This window comes from Triturus cristatus, chromosome 12 (assembly GCF_964204655.1).
Source record: "Triturus cristatus chromosome 12, aTriCri1.1, whole genome shotgun sequence".
NCBI classification, from domain to species: domain Eukaryota; kingdom Metazoa; phylum Chordata; class Amphibia; order Caudata; family Salamandridae; genus Triturus; species Triturus cristatus.
Genome location: NC_140595.1, coordinates 839,307,238 through 839,334,490, shown reverse-complemented (window position 1 = coordinate 839,334,490; position 27,253 = coordinate 839,307,238). Strand labels below are relative to the sequence as shown.

The 27,253-nt window shown below is 48.5% G+C and overlaps 1 protein-coding gene across 1 annotated transcript in view; it reads right to left on the bottom strand.

Moving 5' to 3' along the window:
* Window positions 1-10,656: 10,656 nt before the first annotated feature.
* LOC146783025 (serine protease 55-like) overlaps window positions 10,657-27,253 on the bottom strand; it is a 75,029-nt gene continuing 58,432 nt past the window's right edge. The window contains exon 6 of the mRNA XM_085637268.1: window positions 10,657-11,010. Coding sequence (XP_085493394.1) covers window positions 10,657-11,010 — 354 coding nt within the window. The remainder of the gene's footprint in view (window positions 11,011-27,253) is intronic.

Sequence of the window (27,253 nt, the reverse complement as noted above, 5' to 3'; positions counted from 1 at the left end):
TGGCCCATAGAGTTGTCTTTGACTGCACGCAGGGACGTATTCCTTTCCCACCTCATGGCATTGGCTATCTGTGAAGGATTTCAATCTCCAGGAAGTACTTCCATTGAGAAGCAGGTGGGACTATTTTACTCCTGAAAAGTACTGTCAATTATCACGCTGGTTTTCACATTCCATTCTTTATCTTGTATTTACATTCTATAGAAAAATCCTTCAGTTTTGCCACTTTCTCCCCCAGCATTTCCAAAGGTAACAGGGGAGCCTTTAATGTGGTAAACAGCACTTGTGCATTCAGTACATGTAAACAGTATTAGTGCCTGTCCATGTTTACATGGGTTGGCACTTTAAAGACAGGCCTTTTGGCTTTGCCAGTGCTTGTTGCACTGGTTACTGCACCCATTTTAGCAGCAGTTTATAGTGGGGAGGAATAAAATAGGAGTAACAACTACGTAAAACATTTTTCACTTTCTTAGGCACAGGTGTAAGTGTAGGTAACAAACATTATTGTGTGTTTTTAGGTCAAGCCCACCAGACAGCGCATGTGTCTGGTTTGCTAACTCCATCTTGGGGACATTCAGAAAGCATCAGTGTGAACGCATTCCGCCCGTTGCTCACTATTTTGGTGGTTTACCACTCACATTTTCTGGCTTCCTGTTTGCTGGTTTTATATGTTTTAGGCTGTCCAGGGTGAGTTTGTCCCTCCCATGGAAGAAGGCCTTATCACACCACCCCTCCTTATATTCTTCCACGTGTGCTCCTTTCTGTAAACAGGTGGTTACATCCAACAGGGGCAGCCCTATTACCCGAACCTGGGGCAAATAAATATTGTGACTACTACAATGGTTCGAAGAAACAATTACATAAAAAACAAAAAACGATTACAGTTACACATAAATGCAGGAAAATTGAATTGTAAACAATATATTTATAAACTACAAAAATCATACAAGATTGACAAAATCATGAAAAGGTATCCATAATCAATAAAAAAGAAATTTTTATTGAAAAAACGTCCTTTACTAAAGATTCAACTACACAAAATGAGAATTGAACAATACACAAAAAGTGCTCACACAGTTATATACTATATAACAATGAAAACACCATATACAGTGTAAAGAGACAACCAATCTTAAATGTCCAACAGGTCACAGGAACAGCTATTGCAATGAATGCTTGCTCATCCAAGTATGCTAAGTACAGGCGTCAACAGCGTTTCAACCTATGTACTTTATAAGGTCATCATCAGGACAAACAACAACATGATTGAGCAACCAATCAAAATAATTTGTACAGTCTGAGCCAAACGTATTCAGACATAATTAGAACATGGAAGCCACAAAAACAATATTACAAGATCGAAAATCCAGTCGCAAAAGTTCAGGCGCACACGAATAAATGACCGTGCCCCCGGAGGACCAGGGGAAGTGTTAAAGCTGGCCTCCTCAAAATTCACAATGTACAAAGCTTAACGCTGCTGAATCAATCAAGCATGCAGGACCATCGATACGGTGTTGACTGGAATTGACGGGCCTGCATGCTTGATATATTTGTTAAGCTTTGTACATTGTGAATTTTGAGGCTGCCGGCTTTAAGACTGCGCCTGGTCCTCCAGGGGCATGCTGATTTGTTTGTGTTTCTACAGTAATAATTGCTTTTTGATTGATTATGGGTACCTTTTCATGATTTCGTCAATCTTGTATGATTTTTGTAGTTTACAATTGTATTGTTTTTTAATTCAATTTTCCTGTATTTACGCTAATAGTTTTTTGTTTTATATGTGTTTCTTCAAACCTTTCTGTAAACAGGCCTGTAAATATTGTTCTTATCTTGTCACATTTGCTGTGCATTCAAAGACAGAGGTCAAATGTCAGGCTCTGTCTTCCGAGGGAGCTTGGTGTTTACTTTTCTTTCTCTAACTTCAAAGAGAGAGGATATGTGTGACAATCTTGCTGGATACTGGTGTTAGAGGAAAGGGGCATTTTTTCTACCACACAACAACATTTAAAATAACTGCAAACATTTCAGAATATATCAGAATTAGGAACACAGAAATGAAGCACATTTTATTGTTATTTCTGAAGTCTGTTGGTAACAAACACTTTAATATGTTCAAAACAAATCAATACACTAGGGGATGCCGTTTCCACACATTATTTCTGTGCTGTACAGGTTTATTAGTAAAACTGTATGTCTGTGCAAACTAATGGTCATTTCAATTGAAAATGCATTGTCTGTAATGTCAAGTCAAGTCAAGTCAAGTCAAGTCAAAATCCACTTTATTCGATTAATTAAAATCATAAAAGTATTCTACAATAAATAACTTACAATTCATATAAAACAGTATTAAACAATTGGCAAATTTAAAAAGCAGGTTAAAAAAAAACATTTATACACAAAATTCATTACAGATTGCTCTCAACATAGCGATAAACGTGGAATCAGGTATCTGTCCTCATCTGTGCTTCCGATCTTAACCTTGTTCTCTTACATCTGACAGATGCGGCCAGAAAACTAGCAGTACAGTACATGATTATAGGGGAAAGCAACATCTGTAGGTAAAACAACGCAGGTTTGTACTGAATAAAACCCAGCTCCTTCAAAATTGGTTTAAGATATCTGGTACGAGGTTCATGATAAAAGGAACAAAAGAACAGAAAATGGGCATTATCCTGGATAGAGAAACCATCGCATTTACATGGAGACGATTCCTCAAGCTTGCACCAATCTTTCTCGTCCCACAGTACCATATACATTTGGTTAAACCGAAATTTGGATAGTAACCATCTATGAAAAGAATTGGTAACCACTGTTAGATAAGGAGCCAGCCCACAAAATGGGGTAATCAGTACATGAGCCCTCACAGAGGGTTTACATAAATCATCCGATTCACGCTCGGCCATACGTATTCTATAAAAATTGGTCTTCACCCACAGCAAGTCAGCTTTACACAGAGTTTCTGGGCTAGTAAAAATTTCAGGACGCCCCAGAAGTGCGGCCGTAGATTCAATATAAGACAGCCACTGAATTTCCCTCCTGTGATCTAGTGCAAGACAATCTTTAATGATCCGATGGTTAAGGCTAAGGTTCGGGTTAAGCCAGAGCTTAATCCACATCAAAAGTGGAGCTAAATTGATTACATCTAGAATGTAGCCCATACCCAACTCAAGATGTACAGAATAGGTGGCAGTAGACTGGGGTAGACCCAACAAGGAACGGAGAAATTTATTTTCCTCTATCTGGATGTTTTTAGAATTAACATAACCCCAGACGGCTGCCCCATATCTAGCGATCGCGACTGTCTTGGCTTTGTAGACAGCCAGGATAGCCTCCATGGGTTTCCCCCCCAATCTTTTGGAAAACCCCAGGATTGCAGAATATGAGCTTCTCACCGCATTCACTTTAGATGTTAGCTGTGGTATCCACGTTCCCCTTTGATCAAAAATCACACCCAGGTATGTAAAGACTTTCACGCTTTTAATCACCTCTCCCTCGCAAAAGAAAGTTTTTTCTTTACGGTTACCATATCCTACTGACATGGTGTGTGATTTATTTTTATTGATCACCAGATCGAGACTAGACATAAAATTACCAAAGGAGTCGAGTAACTTTTGTAGGGCGACTGGAGTCCTGGCTATTAGCACCGCATCATCGGCGTATAGGAGCACCGGAATTGGTGCACCCCCCATACTTGGGATATCCTTAGTTGCAGCCGTTAGGTCACCCTCCAAAGAGTTCACGTAAAGCGTGAACAACATTGGCGCCAGGATGCATCCCTGACGGACGCCTCTAGTTGATCTAAAGCTCTCGGTACACTTTCCGTCGGTGGACATTCTAATGCGGGCCCTCAGATCTTTGTGGAGCTCCGCCAGAAAGTGTACCAAGGAACTGTCGAGGCCCATCTTCAGGAGCATTGCCCACAGCTTGGACCTGTTGACAAGATCAAAAGCTGTGGACAAGTCCATGAAGCCAAGGAATAAACTACCCTCTTTTGCTCTGGTGTATTTAGAGAGTATGAGGTGGAGATTGAGGCATTGGTCCTCAGTACTCCTTCCTGACCTAAATCCAAATTGTGCCTCGGACAGGATGTTATTCCCCTTTGCCCACGTGGAAATTCTCGCCAGGACAGCTTTTCCTAGGATTTTTACCGAGGAGTCCAGCAGCGATATTGGTCTATAGCATTTTGGATCCCCTCTCTGCCCTTTTTTGAATATTGGCACAATTGTGGCTAAAGACCAGGTCTGAGGAAAACCCACTACAGCAGCGGCATTGAAAACTCTTGTTAGAATATTGGCCCAAAACAGCGGATTAGCCCTGAACATATCCGCTGGCACTCCGTCGGGGCCCGGGGCCTTGCGTCCTGCTGTCGCCTCTATAGCTCTAAGTACCTCACAAGTGTCAAAACTCACAGGCTCCAGGGGAATCTCATTAGTAGGGATAATGAAGGGTTCCGACTCCCTATTACTGTCATAGATTTTTCCAAAATGTTGAAGCCAGTCTTCCTCTGGTATGTTTAATTCCAGCACTGAGTTTTGGACACCTGAAAGTAATGGGGAATTAATTATTCTCCAAAACTCGGCACTGTTTTTTAGGGTGGCTTTGTCCCTTAAATCCTCCCAGGCTTTGCTTTTTAATTCATTTTTACGCTGAGAGGTGGCCATATTAAAATCTTTTCTACATCGCGCCACTAACGCCTTGTCTCTTGGTCGAATATTGAGGGCTTTTTTAAGGCGGTTATGAGCTTTACTACAATTATTGTCGAACCAGCCTTTAGCCGGTTTATGTTTACACCCCTGCCCTTTGGCTGTAAGACTAATAGACGCGAACCGGCATATCTCTTCGAACGATGATATAACCTCCTTACACCCAGCTGACGGATTGGCACACACGTTTAGCTCTTCAGCGACTGAGGAGGATAAAGTTAGGAAGAAATTGTCCGGTACGACCATCTCCCATTTAATTCTTCTCCCCTGATTCTTATCCTTGACAGGCAATATAATCCGGTGGGAAACAACTGATTTAGACAAGAAGGAGCTATTCGCTAGCTCCAAACCCACAGGATTATGGTCACTCATAGGCATAGCAATTGCATTATATGAAATCACATAATTGAGAAAACCTCTTGAAACAAAGATGAAATCAATTATCGAATCGCTAGCCCTTCCCGTATAAGTGGCGACCCGTGTGCTTATATCATAAAATTCTGATTCATATAGCTCGTGTTCCCGCAATACATTTTCAAGCACCCGGCCCTTCTGTGTATGTTCTAGGTGAGGGGGGGACACGCTATCTGGCCCGTCTTCTTCCGCTAAAACACAATGTGAGCACAGATGAACATTAAAATCACCCATTAAAACAAATCGACACAAAGTGGATTGCTTGTCTCTATAGAGATTTAAAAAGTCTGAAAGCCATGTAAAATGCATAGATTCTGGATGGCTGTTTGGGGCATTGTAACAGTTAACCAAAAGCAATTTACAACCATCCTCTAATGTTAGCTCCAGAATAATAAAACTATGGGAGGCACAGTCTATCTGGATAGTTTTGCCCTTTATGTTTACCGATACCAGCGTCATAAGACCTCCTTTGTTCCGGCCTGCGGGGGAAGGCAAAGCAGGTACAAAGTAAGATGAAAAACCATCTAACCAGTAATCACACTCCACATCCCAAGTCTCTTGCATAGCGATGATGTCGTAGCCCTTTATAAATTTTTCCCAAATAGGGTCTCCCTTCTTGGACCGCAACCCAGCAATGTTCCAGGATAACAGTCTAACCATGTCCCCTTTTTCAGTTATGATCTCTGTTAAACTGTTATTGATCACCTCAGAAGAAGGTACAAGGACCGTTGATGTTTGGTCCACTACGGTATTGTCCATTGTACCCTCTCCCTCACCCCGTCAATCGCAGAGGTCGAGGCCTGAGAGCGCATTAAATCTGTTGTAAGTTGAAATGGGGGGACCAAAGGTAAAGAGGTTATCACGACCCTGCGCCGAACTATGATGAGCCATTCTGGGCCCAACCGGGGTAAATGGATTTAGTCTTTGTCTGGGCAAAGGGGGTAAATTAAGATGGTTGTAGAAATACCCAAGCGGGCGCACTCGAATACCATTACTATCCTCCATCAAGGAAGCTGCCCGTAGGAGGACTGTGGCCACGTGATGAGGGTATTTAAAATTCACAACCACACAATCCCCTCTACATGTTTTCCTCGAGGGGCCAATCCAATACACTCTCCTCGTCGTGATAATGTCTCCAGCATGTTTAGTGGGGAAACCGCATTTAGCACCTAACCAAGCCACCACTTTATTTTTGAGGGAATCATGCGCTTCCTCTTGTGGCTCGGAAGTGCCTGGGTTATACATTGGAACATTGGCTAACACAACGACGTAGGGGGCGCAATCAGGGGGCAGATTAATAGAATTATTTCGCCTACCTTGTATGGCATTAATATTATATAAGTGATCAGATCTCTGATGGCACCCAACCTGATCGACATCCGAGGCTACTGCTGGGGGGCGGATGACTGGGGGGACAGTAAGGTTATTTACCGTACAATTTACCTGAGGAATCAAATGAGGTGGGTTGGGGGCTGTTGAGGTATTTGTCCCTATAACATCGGTACTCACTGAGCTAGTTGGAGGGAGTGGGGGGTTCGCCTTAGGTAGTGTGGCCAACTGTTGATCCAATAGACCTCCTAGTCTTTTGAGCTCCGCATTCGCGGTATCCAATTTGACTGCAAGACAGTCAATGGAAGCCTTAAGTTTTAGGTCAAAAGCTGCCTCTATACGTTTAATTAGCAAACCAAACTGCTCGGAGCTCAGTGTTATACTGGATTCCTTTGTATATGCTACTTTAGCTTTGGTTTTAGGGGAAATGTGACTATCAGGCAAGTGGCTATCCCCTCTTCTCTTGTGGATGATCTTACCCCCTCTCTTGCTTTGCTGCTGCTTTCTGCAAGTTCTTACTGGTCTCTTTCCTATACTTTCTTCGGATGCATCTACCTCTTCCTCAGAATCAGAACATACTTTATCAAGCATTGTAGGAACGGTCGTTATAATATCAGGGTCCCGATGGATCGAAGCTACTATTACGCTGGGTGAATGGCTAGCATCCTGATCTCCTAACCTACCAGCAACGCTATTTACGCCCTCTTGTGAAGCCTCCAAAGTAGCTGCTCTTGCTGGAAGGGGGTCATGGTCTAGAGAATCTACTTTGCCCAAGGATGCCCTTCTATCGTCATTAATTTTATTCACCCTTTTGACAAGGAAATTGTTCATGGAGCCTGCCCCCGTGACCACCTTGTCTTTCTTAGAGCCTGACATAGTAGAAAATTGAACGTAGTTGGTTATCAACTTTGACTAATACCTAGCTGCCAGCAGAATCAGATTACCAAGATACCAGGGTTTAAGCCTGTAAAGTCTCACAGCCTTTAGCCAACACTACTCCGGGTCATGAGGCACGGATTATCACTTACAGAGTCTTGGTGCAGTTGGCGTCACTGAGGATATATGGGAATTAACAACAGTCGGGCCAAATGGAAATCCCAACCGCCGGCAGACGAAAGGTGTGTCGTGGCAACCGCCAAACAGCATCCAGATTACGACCAATATGCACCAACACCGACCAAATCCACAGCAAAACGCAAGGAACAATATGAATAAATCAGCAACAGTACCTGGTATAGGGCAGATACCCTGGTGCCAGCTTTCAGAGGGGGGGCCCAGCCCTGCCTCCTCCTGCCCCGGACGGCCACAGACGGCCCGCCCTTTGCCCGGGCTTAGCCCGGCGCCCGCCCGCGCGCGTCCCGCGAAGCGGGAGGCGCGAGTTGCTTTTAAACAGCTGCCCGGTCACAGGGGGCGGTAACGCTGCTGCTGGGCCGGGCGCTTGGACTTCTGGAGCTAGTAGTGTGCTCCTGGCGGCTCCTGGCGGCTCCTTGTCGTCCCCGGTAATGGCGCTGCGTCTGTAATGTCAATGCTCTACCATACCATGCGTTCTCCACTCTGCTCTGCACCATTCCACACCACTGCACTCTACTCAACACCACTCCACTTTACACAACTCCATGCCACTGCACTCTGCACCACTGCACTCTACACCACAGCACTTAACTCTGCACCACTTAACTCTATGCCAATGCACTCTACGCCACTCTAGTCTACACCACTACACTCATTGCCACTGCACTCTACACCACAGCACTTAACTCTGCACCACTTAACTCTGTGCCAATGCACTCTACGCCACTCTAGTCTACACTACTACACTCTTTGCCACTGCACTCTACACCACTCCAGGCCCTTCCAGTCTACTCTACACACCTCCACTCTACGCCACTGTACTCTACGCCACACCCCTCTACCCCGTTCTGCAACTCTGCACTTGACGTCAATACACTCAATACCAATGCACTTTACTCTGTAACACTCAACTCTATGCCCCTGCACTCTACGCCAATTTACTTTATGCCACTCTAATCTACTCTGCACCACTGTACTCTGCCTCTGCACTCTACGTCACTATACACTATGCCAGTCCACTCTATGCCATTGCACTCTGCCCTGCACCACTCCACTCTATGCCACTTTACTCTACTCTGAAACATTTTACGCTGCACCACAGCACTCTACGCACTGCACTCTACTCCACTCTGCTCCACTCCATCTATGGCACTGCACTCTATCACTCTACTCTAAACCACTGCACTCTATGCCAATGCACTCTTCACAATTGCACTCTACATCAATGCATTCTACTCTGCACCACTGAACTCTACACCACTGCCTTGTACAGCACTCTACTCTATGCCACTGCACTCTACGTCACTCTACATCATTGCACTCTATGACACTCTACTCTGAACTACTACACTTCATGCCAATACACTTTACACCAGTCTACTCTGTATCACTGCACTCTATGCCACTGCACTCTACATCACTCGACTCTACACCATGTCTCACTGCACCACTGTACACCACTGCACTCTCTGCCACTCTACTCCTCTCTGCTCTACACCACGGCTGTCTATGCCACTGCACTCTATGCCACTTTACTCTGTGCTACTACACTCTGCACCACTGCATTCTACGATGCTGCATTGTACGCTGCTGAATTCTATGCTGCTGCACTAGACACCACTGCACTCTACACCACTGCACTCTGCAACACTCTACGTCAACGCGCTCTACACCATCCCACTGTACACCCCCCACTGTACTGCCACTCTGCCACTCTATTCGACTCCACTCTAACGCTACTCCATTACACGACACCCTATGCCCTTCCACTCTACAACACTCTACTGCACTCTTTGCCATGCCACCCTATAACACTCCACACCACTCTCCTCTATGCCACTGACTTTTAGCCGTGCTGAACAGCAGCCACACTGGTGTACAACATGGATAAAACAACCAATAGCTCTTGTATAGGTGAGACCTTTGGCTTTGCCAATGCTTGTTCCACTTTGAGTTGCGCTCTAAATGAGGCCTCCGGTGCAGCTGGGTGAGAGAGGGCAGAGTGAGAACCTATTCCTTAAAGAGGGGATGTTCGTGTGGGGGGGCGTCAAAGGGAGCCTTTAACGATTGCTTGGTCTTCAGGTGAGTTAGAAGATAGTCTTAATAGATAATAAAAGGAAGGCATGAGCCTTCCTTTGTATATCTCAATATTTCTGGCCGCACCCAGAATTCCTATTCACGTGCACGAGCTCAGATATGCAACGCCCAAGAGGAACGTGTAGGGGACTGTCAGAGATATCAACCTATGGTAAACAAAATAGGAAAAGGAGTGCATATTTTAAAAAAAAGCTTTACAAAAACAAAAATTGTGGTTGTAGAGGCAGAGTGGCCTAGAATCCGATGCCAGAAAGAATAATGTGCGCAGCCCAGGGTCCTTCCACGCGCGTGCACGTGCACACGTGAACAGCTCTACGTCACTGACAAGGCCCCACAAGGCTGGGACCAGCCTGAGATGCCTGTCTTCCCACTGAGAGGGGTCTGGACTGGCAGTGCCGGCTGTCCCTGCTGGAGCAGGACGCGCCGGATTGTACGTTGGTGGACCCTGACATTAGCGGCAGAGTGAGCTACAAAATGATGGACTGGAAGACAGTCCAGAGTAAGTGTATAACAACAGTATGTCATTCAAGCACCCCCAGTGGTTTGTTTTGTTTCAAGCACAACATTAAAATCTTAGTTTCCCCCAAAGCAGTGAGTTGCAAAAGCAAACGTCATCACTTGCCTTCTGAGGGGAGAAGTGGACACAGTTTGGAAAACACAAAGAACATCACAATGTATAACCATTTCAAAGTACATTTCCACCAGGTTTTACAAAACAAAAATATAAGCTAACTGTGCAACTTAGCGAGAGCTGTGGGTGCTTGGAGCCTCCAGGGGGCAGTCTTGAGTCACTGGGTGAATCCTGAGCTCACAAGGGTCCCCAGCACCACAGCAGGAACCCACAGCCACTGGTGGTTGGCCATGGAGTCCACCAGGGAGAAGCCACCACCACAGCAGGAACCCACAGCCACTGGTGGTTGGCCATGGAGTCCACCAGGGAGAAGCCACCACCACAGCAGGAACCCACAGCCACTGGTGCTTGGTCATGAAGTCCACCAGCGAGAAGCCACCACCACAACAGAACCCCACATTCACCAGTGCTGGGTCATGGAGTCCACCAGCGAGTTGCTGCCATCACAACAGAACCCCACAGCCATTGGTGGTTGGACATGGAGTCCACCAGCGAGGCGCCATGGCCCACTGGGTTGGGTTCCTCGATGTCATAGGTGTCCTGTTCGCCCTGTGTGTCCAACTCCGACAGCATCCCCAGCGTGGTGTGAGCCATGGGCTGCTCGGCCTCCGTGGTCACCTTCCGGATCCAGGCCAGGTAGTTTGAGACCAGGGTGTAGATGCCAGGACTCCTCTTCCGGCCACAGCCTTTGCCCCAGCTGACGATTCCCACCTGGTACCACGTCTTGTGCTGCAACCGCCTGCACATCAGGGGGCCCCCACTGTCCCCCTGCGAAGAAGAGCACACAAGTGTGAGTGACAAGAGGGCTACTGAACTGTAGCAAGGCGTTGGGAGGAACTTGGTAACAGTGGGAGGGGCCTGAGTGCCAGATATGGAAACTGCCCCCTCTTAAGGCAGACACATATATAGTATACTCACTAACAATGCAAGCCCCCCTGGACCCTCCATTTAATGCTATTGTATCCACAACCATTTCTCATAGGACAGCCTTACTAGGGTGGAGTACCAACAAGTCAGTGTCATACACTACGCAAATATGCAATATTAGCTGTGTAATATACACATTATCACTTTATGTGAAGAACTGGGGGACACGATGAATAAAGACGGAAGCAATTTCCTGAAATTTGCGCCGATTGTTAGAGAATTTATTGTATTAAAAGGAAACTCAAATCCTGGAAAACAGGCACCCTTTCAAGAAAGTTATCCTAACTTCCTTGATAGAAAAAAATACTTTCTACTTGTGCTCTGTGCTTGTCTTTACACCCCTCGTGTTTATTGTTTAGGACGGAACGTTCACCCTGCGCTCCCTCTTTGGACCGGTGAAACACCGACCAGTTGTCAAGCATTCCAGATCTACCGGAAATGGATCACCACGTGGAGGACGTGCTACGTCAGACGCATGGTATGGAAGAGGTAGAGCGTGAGAAGGTGCGTCGGGATTCAGAGGAACCGTGTCTGAAATGGAGGTGAAGACCTGTTCGGCTGCAAGAAAGGTCCATGAGATGAAGAGGTGTGACTGATGTGGAGTAGGAGTTCATGAGGTGGGGGTAAGTACCTGAGGTGAAGACAGGGATGTTTGAAGTGCAAGACTGGTTCATGAGATGCAGGAGACAGGAGATGAAGAGGACAGTGCCTGAAGTGGAGGAGGGACTCCAGGATAGAGGGGGAAGTACATGAGATGAAGGAAGTGTTTGAAGGATATTAGGGGCTTATGGGAAAGAGGGGTTCATGAGATGCAGGAGTAAATACATGAGATGAAGAATGTGTTTGAAGGATATCAGGGGCTTATGGGAAAGAGGGGTTCATGAGATGCAGGAGTAAATACATGAGATGAAGAATGTGTTTGAAGGATATTAGGGGCTTTTGGGAAAGAGGGATTCATGAGATGCAGGAGTAAATACATGAGATGAAGAATGTGTTTGAAGGATATTAGGGGCTTATGGGAAAGAGGGGTTCATGAGATGCAGGAGTAAATACATGAGATGAAGAATGTGTTTGAAGGGTTTTAGGGGCTTATGGGAAAGAGGGGTTCATGAGATGCAGGAGTAAATACATGAGATGAAGAATGTGTTTAAGGATATTAGGGGCTTATGGGAAAGAGGGGTTCATGAGATGCAGGAGTAAATACATGAGATGAAGAATGTGTTTGAAGGATATTAGGGGCTTATGGGAAAGAGGGGTTCATGAGGTGCAGGAGTAAATACATGAGATGAAGAATGTGTTTGAGGGATATTAGGGGCTTATGGGAAAGAGGGGTTCATGAGATGCAGGAGTAAATACATGAGATGAAGGAAGTGTTTGAAGGATATTAGGGGCTTATGGGAAAGAGGGGTTCATGAGGTGCAGGAGTAAATACATGAGATGAAGAATGTGTTTGAAGGATATTAGGGGCTTTTGGGAAAGAGGGATTAGTACATGAATATAAGGCAGTGTTGTAAGCGGAAGGGTGCTCCATGAGGTATAGGGGTAAGCACATTAGATGAAGAAGGCGGCATCTGAAGTGGAGTAGGGGCTCATGGGATGGAGAGGTAAATGCATGAGATGAAGATAGGGGTTTTCTGGTTCATGAGATACGGTAGTAAATCCATGAAATGAAGAAAGAAACAAATTAAGTAGAGAAGAGGTTCATGAGGTCCCTCACAGTCGCTCTGTGAATGATCGTCCATGCTGGTCATCAATGACCAATCAGCTGCTGAGGGGAGGTCCACACAGAGCTGAGGCAGCAGGGGACCCCCTAACACCTCCCTCCAGTGGGAGACAAGAGAGGGACCTCACAAGGGCAACAGGCAGATGACCACCATGTAAGGGTCAGGATGAACTATGCCATTGATGGTGGACTCCAGGCATCTGACCATGATGCTGGATCATGGACACCACACCTGTAACCATGATGATGGATCCTGGATTACAATCACTTGACCATGATGCTGGATCTTGAACTTAAAGCACGTGACCATGATGCTGGATCCTGGAATCCACGCATGTGATCCTGATGCTGGATCCTGGAATCCACGCATGTAACCATGATGATGGATCCTGCACTACACGCATGTGATCCTGATGCTGGATCCTGGAATCCATGCATGTAACCATGATGATGGATCCTGGATTACAATCACTTGACCATGATGCTGGATCTTGAACTTAAAGCACGTGACCATGATGCTGGATCCTGGACTCCACGCATGTGACCATGATGCTGGGTCCTGGAATCCACGCACATAACCATGATGATGGATCCTGGACTCCACGCATGTGACCATGATTATGGATCCTGGACTCCACGCATGTGACCATGATGCTGGGTCCTGGACTCCATGGCCGTGACCCTGATGCTGGATCCTGGACTCCAAGCATGTGATCATAATGCTGGATCCTAGACACCACACATGTAACCATGATGCTGGATCCTGGAATCCACGCATGTAACCATGATGATGGATCCTGCACTACACGCTGTGACCATGATGCTGGATCCTGGAATCCACGCATGTAACCATGATGATGGATCCTGCACTACACGCTTTGACCATGATGCTGGATCCTGGAATCCACGCATGTAACCATGAAGCTGGGTCCTGCACTCCACGCTGTGACCATGATGCTGGGTCCTGGACTCCACACCCGTGACCCTGATGCTGGATCCTGGACTCCAAGCATGTGATCATAATGCTGGATCCTAGACACCACACATGTAACCATGATGCTGGATCCTGGAATCCACGCATGTAACCATGATGCTGGATCCTGGAATCCACGCATGTAACCATGATGATGGATCCTGCACTACACGCTGTGACCATGATGCTGGATCCTGGAATCCACGCATGTAACCTTGATGATGGATCCTGCACTACACGCTGTGACCATGATGCTGGATCCTGGAATCCACGCATGTAACCATGATGATGGATCCTGCACTACACGCTGTGACCATGATGCTGGATCCTGGAATCCACGCATGTAACCTTGATGATGGATCCTGCACTACACGCTGTGACCATGATGCTGGATCCTGGAATCCACGCATGTAACCATGATGCCGGATCCTGCACTCCACGCTGTGACCATGATGCTGGGTCCTGGACTCCATGCCCGTGACCATGATGATGGATCCTGGACTCCACGCATGTGACTATGATGCTGGGTCCTGGACTCCATGCCCGTGACCATGATGCTGGGTCCTGGAATCCACGCATGTAACCATGATGATGGATCCTGCACTACACGCTGTGACCATGATGCTGGATCCTGGAATCCACGCATGTAACCATGATGCTGGCTCCTGCACTCCACGCCGTGACCATGATGCTGGGTCCTGGACTCCATGCCCGTGACCATGATGCTGGGTCCTGGAATCCACGCATGTAACCATGATGATGGATCCAGCACTACACGCTGTGACCATGATGCTGGATACTGGAATCCACGCATGTAACCATGATGATGGATCCTGCACTACACGCTGTGACCATGATGCTGGATCCTGGAATCCACGCATGTAACCTTGATGATGGATCCTGCACTACATGCTGTGACCATGATGCTGGGTCCTGGACTCCACACCCGTGACCCTGATGCTGGATCCTGGACTCCAAGCATGTGATCATAATGCTGGATCCTGGACACCACACATGTAACCATGATGCTGGATCCTGGAATCCACGCATGTAACCATGATGATGGATCCTGCACTACACGCTGTGACCATGATGCTGGATCCTAGAATCCATGCATGTAACCTTGATGATGGATCCTGCACTACACGCTGTGACCATGATGCTGGATCCTGGAATCCACGCATGTAACCTAGATGATGGATCCTGCACTACACGCTGTGACCATGATGCTGGATCCCGGAATCCACGCATGTAACCATGATGATGGATCCTGCACTACACGCTGTGACCATGATGCTGGATCCTGGAATCCATGCATGTAACCATGATGATGGATCCTGCACTACACGCTGTGACCATGATGCTGGATCCTGGAATCCACGCATGTAACCATGATGCTGGATCCTGCACTCCACACTGTGACCATGATGCTGGGTCCTGGACTCCATGCCCGTGACCATGATGCTGGATCCTGGAATCCACGCATGTGACTATGATGCTGGCTCCTGGCCTTCCTCGTAGACCAGATGAAGACAGTCACTGATGCAAGCGCGGCTGCAGAAGACACAGTCAGCCATTTCATTGAACACTGAGGGTAAAATATGAAAAATGTAACGAAGGAACTGATTGGAAATCAGATGTAGTTCTCTCAAGAGCCGACTTATCCTCGAGCAGGCAGGATGCCATGGATGGTGTCACTGCAGGAGGGGATAGCCAGGTGCATTCTGGGGGACATTTGCTGCAGGCGCCACTGGCACGGCTCTGCGTGGCCTACCTACACCAGTGATTCCAGCTACTGTGAGATTACTCTTGTGAAGGAAAGACTTCAGAGGCAAGACTCAGGAAGAACCAGCTCCATGGACAGGGCTGGCCAAGGTGTCTCCATGCCTAAAGCGATGACTCTTCCCACAAGGGGTGTCAGGAGTTAAAGGGCCTAAGGCACCCTGGAGCAGGGACCCCCTCGGCTACACCCTGCGTAAGATCTCAGGAACTGGGCCAGAGAGGAGACCACTGGAGACAAATCCATCTAGAACACGTGAAGATGTCTCAGGTGAGGAATCAGAGTGACTCTAGGTAAATGTGATCTCTGCATTAGTGGATCTGTGGTCTGCTGTACCTCTCCCCACTATAATGAAGGTAAGCCATCCAGCAGTGACAGCATCGGCCATCAAATTCCAGCTGACAACTAGGGAGGTGAAAAGTTTTTATGCTTTTTGCCAGTGTAGTTTTCGAAGTTCCTGTTTTTGCTGGCAGTGTGTGAAGTCACATAGTGGTTTACCAAAGAAGTGCACATACGTCTCACAAAAAGTGATAATTACCCCTGGTTATGCCTAAGGGATACTCCAAAGCGCTATCTGGGACTTTTGCAAGCATGTGGCACACAAGTGTCACTGGTGCTCAGTCAGGGGAAAAGCTAGCCATGGCTTGAACTTTCATTTAATGTTACTACAAGTTACCAGTGTTTTCAGAGTGCCCGTGAGCTAAGTGAGGTAAGTAATCAATCAGTCAGGGGGTTTATAGAGCACGCTACTCACCCATGAGGGTCTCAAGGCGCTGGGAGGGGCGGGGGGAGGCAGCTCCTACTCAGTTGAAGAGCCAGGTCTTGAGGTCCTTCCTGAAGGCGTGCAGGTTCGGGGAGCATCTGGTGCTGATTGGGAGCTCGTTCCAGGTCCTGGCTGCGATGTAGGCGAACGCCCTTCCTCCTGCTCTGCTTCTGCGGATGTGGGGGATTTCTGCTAGGGCGAGGTCAGCAGACCGGAGATTCCTTTTGGGTGCGTGGAAGCAGACTCTTTCGTTGAGGTATTTGGATCCAATGTTGTGGAGGGATTTGTAGGTGTGTGTGAGAAGCTTGAAGGTTATGCTCATCTCTACGGGAAGCCAGTGTAGGTCGCGGTGGGGTTGCGTCATGTGTTCGTGCCGAGGAGTCCTGAGCATGAGTCTGGCCGCGGAGTCTGGCCGTGGCGTTCTGGATGGTTTGGAGCTTGTGTAGGAGGGTCTTGTTGATGCCGGCGTAGAGGGCGTTTCTGTAGTCCAGTCTGCTGGTTATGAGTGCGTGGGTGATGGTTTTTCTGTGCTCAGGGGGATCCATTTGAAGGTCTTTCGGAGGATGCAGAGGCAGTTGCAGCTGTTGGAGGCGACCAGGGTGTAGATGCCAGGACTCCTCTTCCGGCCACAGCCTTTGCCCCAGCTGACGATTCCCACCTGGTACCACGTCTTGTGCTGCAACCGCCTGCACATCAGGGGGCCCCCACTGTCCCCCTGCGAAGAAGAGCACACAAGTGTGAGTGACAAGAGGGCTACTGAACTGTAGCAAGGCGTTGGGAGGAACTTGGTAACAGTGGGTGGGGCCTGAGTGCCAGATATGGAAACTGCCCCCTCTTAAGGCAGACACATATATAGTATACTCACTAACAATGCAAGCCCCCCTGGACCCTCCATTTAATGCTATTGTATCCACAACCATTTCTCATAGGACAGCCTTACTAGGGTGGAGTACCAACAAGTCAGTGTCATACACTACGCAAATATGCAATATTAGCTGTGTAATATACACATTATCACTTTATGTGAAGAACTGGGGGACACGATGAATAAAGACGGAAGCAATTTCCTGAAATTTGCGCCGATTGTTAGAGAATTTATTGTATTAAAAGGAAACTCAAATCCTGGAAAACAGGCACCCTTTCAAGAAAGTTATCCTAACTTCCTTGATAGAAAAAAATACTTTCTATTTGTGCTCTGTGCTTGTCTTTACACCCCTCGTGTTTATTGTTTAGGACGGAACGTTCACCCTGCGCTCCCTCTTTGGACCGGTGAAACACCGACCAGTTGTCAAGCATTCCAGATCTACCGGAAATGGATCACCACGTGGAGGACGTGCTACGTCAGACGCATGGTATGGAAGAGGTAGAGCGTGAGAAGGTGCGCCGGGATTCAGAGGAACCGTGTCTGAAATGGAGGTGAAGACCTGTTCGGCTGCAAGAAAGGTCCATGAGATGAAGAGGTGTGACTGATGTGGAGTAGGAGTTCATGAGGTGGGGGTAAGTACCTGAGGTGAAGACAGGGATGTTTGAAGTGCAAGACTGGTTCATGAGATGCAGGAGACAGGAGATGAAGAGGACAGTGCCTGAAGTGGAGGAGGGACTCCAGGATGGAGGGGGGAGTACATGAGATGAAGAATGTGTTTGAAGGATATTAGGGGCTTATGGGAAAGAGGGGTTCATGAGATGCAGGAGTAAATACATGAGATGAAGAATGTGTTTGAAGGATATTAGGGGCTTTTGGGAAAGAGGGATTAGTACATGAATATAAGGCAGTGTTGTAAGCGGAAGGGTGCTCCATGAGGTATAGGGGTAAGCACATTAGATGAAGAAGGCGGCATCTGAAGTGGAGTAGGGGCTCATGGGATGGAGAGGTAAATGCATGAGATGAAGATAGGGGTTTTCTGGTTCATGAGATACGGTAGTAAATCCATGAAATGAAGAAAGAAACAAATTAAGTAGAGAAGAGGTTCATGAGGTCCCTCACAGTCGCTCTGTGAATGATCGTCCATGCTGGTCATCAATGACCAATCAGCTGCTGAGGGGAGGTCCACACAGAGCTGAGGCAGCAGGGGACCCCCTAACACCTCCCTCCAGTGGGAGACAAGAGAGGGACCTCACAAGGGCAACAGGCAGATGACCACCATGTAAGGGTCAGGATGAACTATGCCATTGATGGTGGACTCCAGGCATCTGACCATGATGCTGGATCATGGACACCACACCTGTAACCATGATGATGGATCCTGGATTACAATCACTTGACCATGATGCTGGATCTTGAACTTAAAGCACGTGACCATGATGCTGGATCCTGGAATCCACGCATGTGATCCTGATGCTGGATCCTGGAATCCACGCATGTAACCATGATGATGGATCCTGCACTACACGCATGTGATCCTGATGCTGGATCCTGGAATCCATGCATGTAACCATGATGATGGATCCTGGATTACAATCACTTGACCATGATGCTGGATCTTGAACTTAAAGCACGTGACCATGATGCTGGATCCTGGAATCCACGCATGTGACCATGATGCTGGGTCCTGGAATCCACGCACATAACCATGATGATGGATCCTGGACTCCACGCATGTGACCATGATGATGGATCCTGGACTCCACGCATGTGACCATGATGCTGGGTCCTGGACTCCATGGCCGTGACCCTGATGCTGGATCCTGGACTCCAAGCATGTGATCATAATGCTGGATCCTAGACACCACACATGTAACCATGATGCTGGATCCTGGAATCCACGCATGTAACCATGATGATGGATCCTGCACTACACGCTGTGACCATGATGCTGGATCCTGGAATCCACGCATGTAACCATGATGATGGATCCTGCACTACACGCTGTGACCATGATGCTGGATCCTGGAATCCACGCATGTAACCATGAAGCTGGGTCCTGCACTCCACGCTGTGACAATGATGCTGGGTCCTGGACTCCACACCCGTGACCCTGATGCTGGATCCTGGACTCCAAGCATGTGATCATAATGCTGGATCCTAGACACCACACATGTAACCATGATGCTGGATCCTGGAATCCACACATGTAACCATGATGCTGGATCCTGGAATCCACGCATGTAACCATGATGATGGATCCTGCACTACACGCTGTGACCATGATGCTGGATCCTGGAATCCACGCATGTAACCTTGATGATGGATCCTGCACTACACGCTGTGACCATGATGCTGGATCCTGGAATCCACGCATGTAACCATGATGATGGATCCTGCACTACACGCTGTGACCATGATGCTGGATCCTGGAATCCACGCATGTAACCTTGATGATGGATCCTGCACTACACGCTGTGACCATGATGCTGGATCCTGGAATCCACGCATGTAACCATGATGCCGGATCCTGCACTCCACGCTGTGACCATGATGCTGGGTCCTGGACTCCATGCCCGTGACCATGATGATGGATCCTGGACTCCACGCATGTGACTATGATGCTGGGTCCTGGACTCCATGCCCGTGACCATGATGCTGGGTCCTGGAATCCACGCATGTAACCATGATGATGGATCCTGCACTACACGCTGTGACCATGATGCTGGATCCTGGAATCCACGCATGTAACCATGATGCTGGCTCCTGCACTCCACGCCGTGACCATGATGCTGGGTCCTGGACTCCATGCCCGTGACCATGATGCTGGGTCCTGGAATCCACGCATGTAACCATGATGATGGATCCTGCACTACATGCTGTGACCATGATGCTGGATCCTGGAATCCACGCATGTAACCTTGATGATGGATCCTGCACTACATGCTGTGACCATGATGCTGGGTCCTGGACTCCACACCCGTGACCCTGATGCTGGATCCTGGACTCCAAGCATGTGATCATAATACTGGATCCTGGACACCACACATGTAACCATGATGCTGGATCCTGGAATCCATGCATGTAACCATGATGATGGATCCTGCACTACACGCTGTGACCATGATGCTGGATCCTAGAATCCACGCATGTAACCTTGATGATGGATCCTGCACTACACGCTGTGACCATGATGCTGGATCCTGGAATCCACGCATGTAACCATGATGATGGATCCTGCACTACACGCTGTGACCATGATGCTGGATCCTGGAATCCACGCATGTAACCTTGATGATGGATCCTGCACTACATGCTGTGACCATGATGCTGGGTCCTGGACTCCACACCCGTGACCCTGATGCTGGATCCTGGACTCCAAGCATGTGATCATAATGCTGGATCCTGGACACCACACATGTAACCATGATGCTGGATCCTGGAATCCACGCATGTAACCATGATGATGGATCCTGCACTACACGCTGTGACCATGATGCTGGATCCTAGAATCCACGCATGTAACCTTGATGATGGATCCTGCACTACACGCTGTGACCATGATGCTGGATCCCGGAATCCACGCATGTAACCATGATGATGGATCCTGCACTACACGCTGTGACCATGATGCTGGATCCTGGAATCCATGCATGTAACCATGATGATGGATCCTGCACTACACGCTGTGACCATGATGCTGGATCCTGGAATCCACGCATGTAACCATGATGCTGGATCCTGCACTCCACACTGTGACCATGATGCTGGGTCCTGGACTCCATGCCCGTGACCATGATGCTGGATCCTGGAATCCACGCATGTGACTATGATGCTGGGTCCTGGCCTTCCTCGTAGGCCAGATGAAGACAGTCACTGATGCAAGCGCGGCTGCAGAAGACACAGGCAGCCATTTCATTGAACACTGAGGGTAAAATATGAAAAATGTAACGAAGGAACTGATTGGAAATCAGATGTAGTTCTCTCAAGAGCCGACTTATCCTCGAGCAGGCAGGATGCCATGGATGGTGTCACTGCAGGAGGGGATAGCCAGGTGCATTCTGGGGGACATTTGCTGCAGGCGCCACTGGCACGGCTCTGCGTGGCCTACCTACACCAGTGATTCCAGCTACTGTGAGATTACTCTTGTGAAGGAAAGACTTCAGAGGCAAGACTCAGGAAGAACCAGCTCCATGGACAGGGCTGGCCAAGGTGTCTCCATGCCTAAAGCGATGACTCTTCCCACAAGGGGTGTCAGGAGTTAAAGGGCCTAAGGCACCCTGGAGCAGGGACCCCCTCGGCTACACCCTGCGTAAGATCTCAGGTACTGGGCCAGAGAGGAGACCACTGGAGACAAATCCATCTAGAACACGTGAAGATGTCTCAGGTGAGGAATCAGAGTGACTCTAGGTAAATGTGATCTCTGCATTAGTGGATCTGTGGTCTGCTGTACCTCTCCCCACTATAATGAAGGTAAGCCATCCAGCAGTGACAGCATCGGCCATCAAATTCCAGCTGACAACTAGGGAGGTGAAAAGTTTTTATGCTTTTTGCCAGTGTAGTTTTCGAAGTTCCTGTTTTTGCTGGCAGTGTGTGAAGTCACATAGTGGTTTACCAAAGAAGTGCACATACGTCTCACAAAAAGTGATAATTACCCCTGGTTATGCCTAAGGGATACTCCAAAGCGCTATCTGGGACTTTTGCAAGCATGTGGCACACAAGTGTCACTGGTGCTCAGTCAGGGGAAAAGCTAGCCATGGCTTGAACTTTCATTTAATGTTACTACAAGTTACCAGTGTTTTCAGAGTGCCCGTGAGCTAAGTGAGGTAAGTAATCAATCAGTCAGGGGGTTTATAGAGCACGCTACTCACCCATGAGGGTCTCAAGGCGCTGGGAGGGGCGGGGGGAGGCAGCTCCTACTCAGTTGAAGAGCCAGGTCTTGAGGTCCTTCCTGAAGGCGTGCAGGTTCGGGGAGCATCTGGTGCTGATTGGGAGCTCGTTCCAGGTCCTGGCTGCGATGTAGGCGAACGCCCTTCCTCCTGCTCTGCTTCTGCGGATGTGGGGGATTTCTGCTAGGGCGAGGTCAGCAGACCGGAGATTCCTTTTGGGTGCGTGGAAGCAGACTCTTTCGTTGAGGTATTTGGATCCAATGTTGTGGAGGGATTTGTAGGTGTGTGTGAGAAGCTTGAAGGTTATGCTCATCTCTACGGGAAGCCAGTGTAGGTCGCGGTGGGGTTGCGTCATGTGTTCGTGCCGAGGAGTCCTGAGCATGAGTCTGGCCGCGGAGTCTGGCCGTGGCGTTCTGGATGGTTTGGAGCTTGTGTAGGAGGGTCTTGTTGATGCCGGCGTAGAGGGCGTTTCTGTAGTCCAGTCTGCTGGTTATGAGTGCGTGGGTGATGGTTTTTCTGTGCTCAGGGGGATCCATTTGAAGGTCTTTCGGAGGATGCAGAGGCAGTTGCAGCTGTTGGAGGCGACCAGGGTGTAGATGCCAGGACTCCTCTTCCGGCCACAGCCTTTGCCCCAGCTGACGATTCCCACCTGGTACCACGTCTTGTGCTGCAACCGCCTGCACATCAGGGGGCCCCCACTGTCCCCCTGCGAAGAAGAGCACACAAGTGTGAGTGACAAGAGGGCTACTGAACTGTAGCAAGGCGTTGGGAGGAACTTGGTAACAGTGGGTGGGGCCTGAGTGCCAGATATGGAAACTGCCCCCTCTTAAGGCAGACACATATATAGTATACTCACTAACAATGCAAGCCCCCCTGGACCCTCCATTTAATGCTATTGTATCCACAACCATTTCTCATAGGACAGCCTTACTAGGGTGGAGTACCAACAAGTCAGTGTCATACACTACGCAAATATGCAATATTAGCTGTGTAATATACACATTATCACTTTATGTGAAGAACTGGGGGACACGATGAATAAAGACGGAAGCAATTTCCTGAAATTTGCGCCGATTGTTAGAGAATTTATTGTATTAAAAGGAAACTCAAATCCTGGAAAACAGGCACCCTTTCAAGAAAGTTATCCTAACTTCCTTGATAGAAAAAAATACTTTCTATTTGTGCTCTGTGCTTGTCTTTACACCCCTCGTGTTTATTGTTTAGGACGGAACGTTCACCCTGCGCTCCCTCTTTGGACCGGTGAAACACCGACCAGTTGTCAAGCATTCCAGATCTACCGGAAATGGATCACCACGTGGAGGACGTGCTACGTCAGACGCATGGTATGGAAGAGGTAGAGCGTGAGAAGGTGCGCCGGGATTCAGAGGAACCGTGTCTGAAATGGAGGTGAAGACCTGTTCGGCTGCAAGAAAGGTCCATGAGATGAAGAGGTGTGACTGATGTGGAGTAGGAGTTCATGAGGTGGGGGTAAGTACCTGAGGTGAAGACAGGGATGTTTGAAGTGCAAGACTGGTTCATGAGATGCAGGAGACAGGAGATGAAGAGGACAGTGCCTGAAGTGGAGGAGGGACTCCAGGATGGAGGGGGGAGTACATGAGATGAAGAATGTGTTTGAAGGATATTAGGGGCTTATGGGAAAGAGGGGTTCATGAGATGCAGGAGTAAATACATGAGATGAAGAATGTGTTTGAAGGATATTAGGGGCTTTTGGGAAAGAGGGATTAGTACATGAATATAAGGCAGTGTTGTAAGCGGAAGGGTGCTCCATGAGGTATAGGGGTAAGCACATTAGATGAAGAAGGCGGCATCTGAAGTGGAGTAGGGGCTCATGGGATGGAGAGGTAAATGCATGAGATGAAGATAGGGGTTTTCTGGTTCATGAGATACGGTAGTAAATCCATGAAATGAAGAAAGAAACAAATTAAGTAGAGAAGAGGTTCATGAGGTCCCTCACAGTCGCTCTGTGAATGATCGTCCATGCTGGTCATCAATGACCAATCAGCTGCTGAGGGGAGGTCCACACAGAGCTGAGGCAGCAGGGGACCCCCTAACACCTCCCTCCAGTGGGAGACAAGAGAGGGACCTCACAAGGGCAACAGGCAGATGACCACCATGTAAGGGTCAGGATGAACTATGCCATTGATGGTGGACTCCAGGCATCTGACCATGATGCTGGATCATGGACACCACACCTGTAACCATGATGATGGATCCTGGATTACAATCACTTGACCATGATGCTGGATCTTGAACTTAAAGCACGTGACCATGATGCTGGATCCTGGAATCCACGCATGTGATCCTGATGCTGGATCCTGGAATCCACGCATGTAACCATGATGATGGATCCTGCACTACACGCATGTGATCCTGATGCTGGATCCTGGAATCCATGCATGTAACCATGATGATGGATCCTGGATTACAATCACTTGACCATGATGCTGGATCTTGAACTTAAAGCACGTGACCATGATGCTGGATCCTGGAATCCACGCATGTGACCATGATGCTGGGTCCTGGAATCCACGCACATAACCATGATGATGGATCCTGGACTCCACGCATGTGACCATGATGATGGATCCTGGACTCCACGCATGTGACCATGATGCTGGGTCCTGGACTCCATGGCCGTGACCCTGATGCTGGATCCTGGACTCCAAGCATGTGATCATAATGCTGGATCCTAGACACCACACATGTAACCATGATGCTGGATCCTGGAATCCACGCATGTAACCATGATGATGGATCCTGCACTACACGCTGTGACCATGATGCTGGATCCTGGAATCCACGCATGTAACCATGATGATGGATCCTGCACTACACGCTGTGACCATGATGCTGGATCCTGGAATCCACGCATGTAACCATGAAGCTGGGTCCTGCACTCCACGCTGTGACAATGATGCTGGGTCCTGGACTCCACACCCGTGACCCTGATGCTGGATCCTGGACTCCAAGCATGTGATCATAATGCTGGATCCTAGACACCACACATGTAACCATGATGCTGGATCCTGGAATCCACACATGTAACCATGATGCTGGATCCTGGAATCCACGCATGTAACCATGATGATGGATCCTGCACTACACGCTGTGACCATGATGCTGGATCCTGGAATCCACGCATGTAACCTTGATGATGGATCCTGCACTACACGCTGTGACCATGATGCTGGATCCTGGAATCCACGCATGTAACCATGATGATGGATCCTGCACTACACGCTGTGACCATGATGCTGGATCCTGGAATCCACGCATGTAACCTTGATGATGGATCCTGCACTACACGCTGTGACCATGATGCTGGATCCTGGAATCCACGCATGTAACCATGATGCCGGATCCTGCACTCCACGCTGTGACCATGATGCTGGGTCCTGGACTCCATGCCCGTGACCATGATGATGGATCCTGGACTCCACGCATGTGACTATGATGCTGGGTCCTGGACTCCATGCCCGTGACCATGATGCTGGGTCCTGGAATCCACGCATGTAACCATGATGATGGATCCTGCACTACACGCTGTGACCATGATGCTGGATCCTGGAATCCACGCATGTAACCATGATGCTGGCTCCTGCACTCCACGCCGTGACCATGATGCTGGGTCCTGGACTCCATGCCCGTGACCATGATGCTGGGTCCTGGAATCCACGCATGTAACCATGATGATGGATCCTGCACTACATGCTGTGACCATGATGCTGGATCCTGGAATCCACGCATGTAACCTTGATGATGGATCCTGCACTACATGCTGTGACCATGATGCTGGGTCCTGGACTCCACACCCGTGACCCTGATGCTGGATCCTGGACTCCAAGCATGTGATCATAATACTGGATCCTGGACACCACACATGTAACCATGATGCTGGATCCTGGAATCCACGCATGTAACCATGATGATGGATCCTGCACTACACGCTGTGACCATGATGCTGGATCCTAGAATCCACGCATGTAACCTTGATGATGGATCCTGCACTACACGCTGTGACCATGATGCTGGATCCTGGAATCCACGCATGTAACCATGATGATGGATCCTGCACTACACGCTGTGACCATGATGCTGGATCCTGGAATCCACGCATGTAACCTTGATGATGGATCCTGCACTACATGCTGTGACCATGATGCTGGGTCCTGGACTCCACACCCGTGACCCTGATGCTGGATCCTGGACTCCAAGCATGTGATCATAATGCTGGATCCTGGACACCACACATGTAACCATGATGCTGGATCCTGGAATCCACGCATGTAACCATGATGATGGATCCTGCACTACACGCTGTGACCATGATGCTGGATCCTAGAATCCACGCATGTAACCTTGATGATGGATCCTGCACTACACGCTGTGACCATGATGCTGGATCCCGGAATCCACGCATGTAACCATGATGATGGATCCTGCACTACACGCTGTGACCATGATGCTGGATCCTGGAATCCATGCATGTAACCATGATGATGGATCCTGCACTACACGCTGTGACCATGATGCTGGATCCTGGAATCCACGCATGTAACCATGATGCTGGATCCTGCACTCCACACTGTGACCATGATGCTGGGTCCTGGACTCCATGCCCGTGACCATGATGCTGGATCCTGGAATCCACGCATGTGACTATGATGCTGAGTCCTGGCCTTCCTCGTAGGCCAGATGAAGACAGTCACTGATGCAAGCGCGGCTGCAGAAGACACAGGCAGCCATTTCATTGAACACTGAGGGTAAAATATGAAAAATGTAACGAAGGAACTGATTGGAAATCAGATGTAGTTCTCTCAAGAGCCGACTTATCCTCGAGCAGGCAGGATGCCATGGATGGTGTCACTGCAGGAGGGGATAGCCAGGTGCATTCTGGGGGACATTTGCTGCAGGCGCCACTGGCACGGCTCTGCGTGGCCTACCTACACCAGTGATTCCAGCTACTGTGAGATTACTCTTGTGAAGGAAAGACTTCAGAGGCAAGACTCAGGAAGAACCAGCTCCATGGACAGGGCTGGCCAAGGTGTCTCCATGCCTAAAGCGATGACTCTT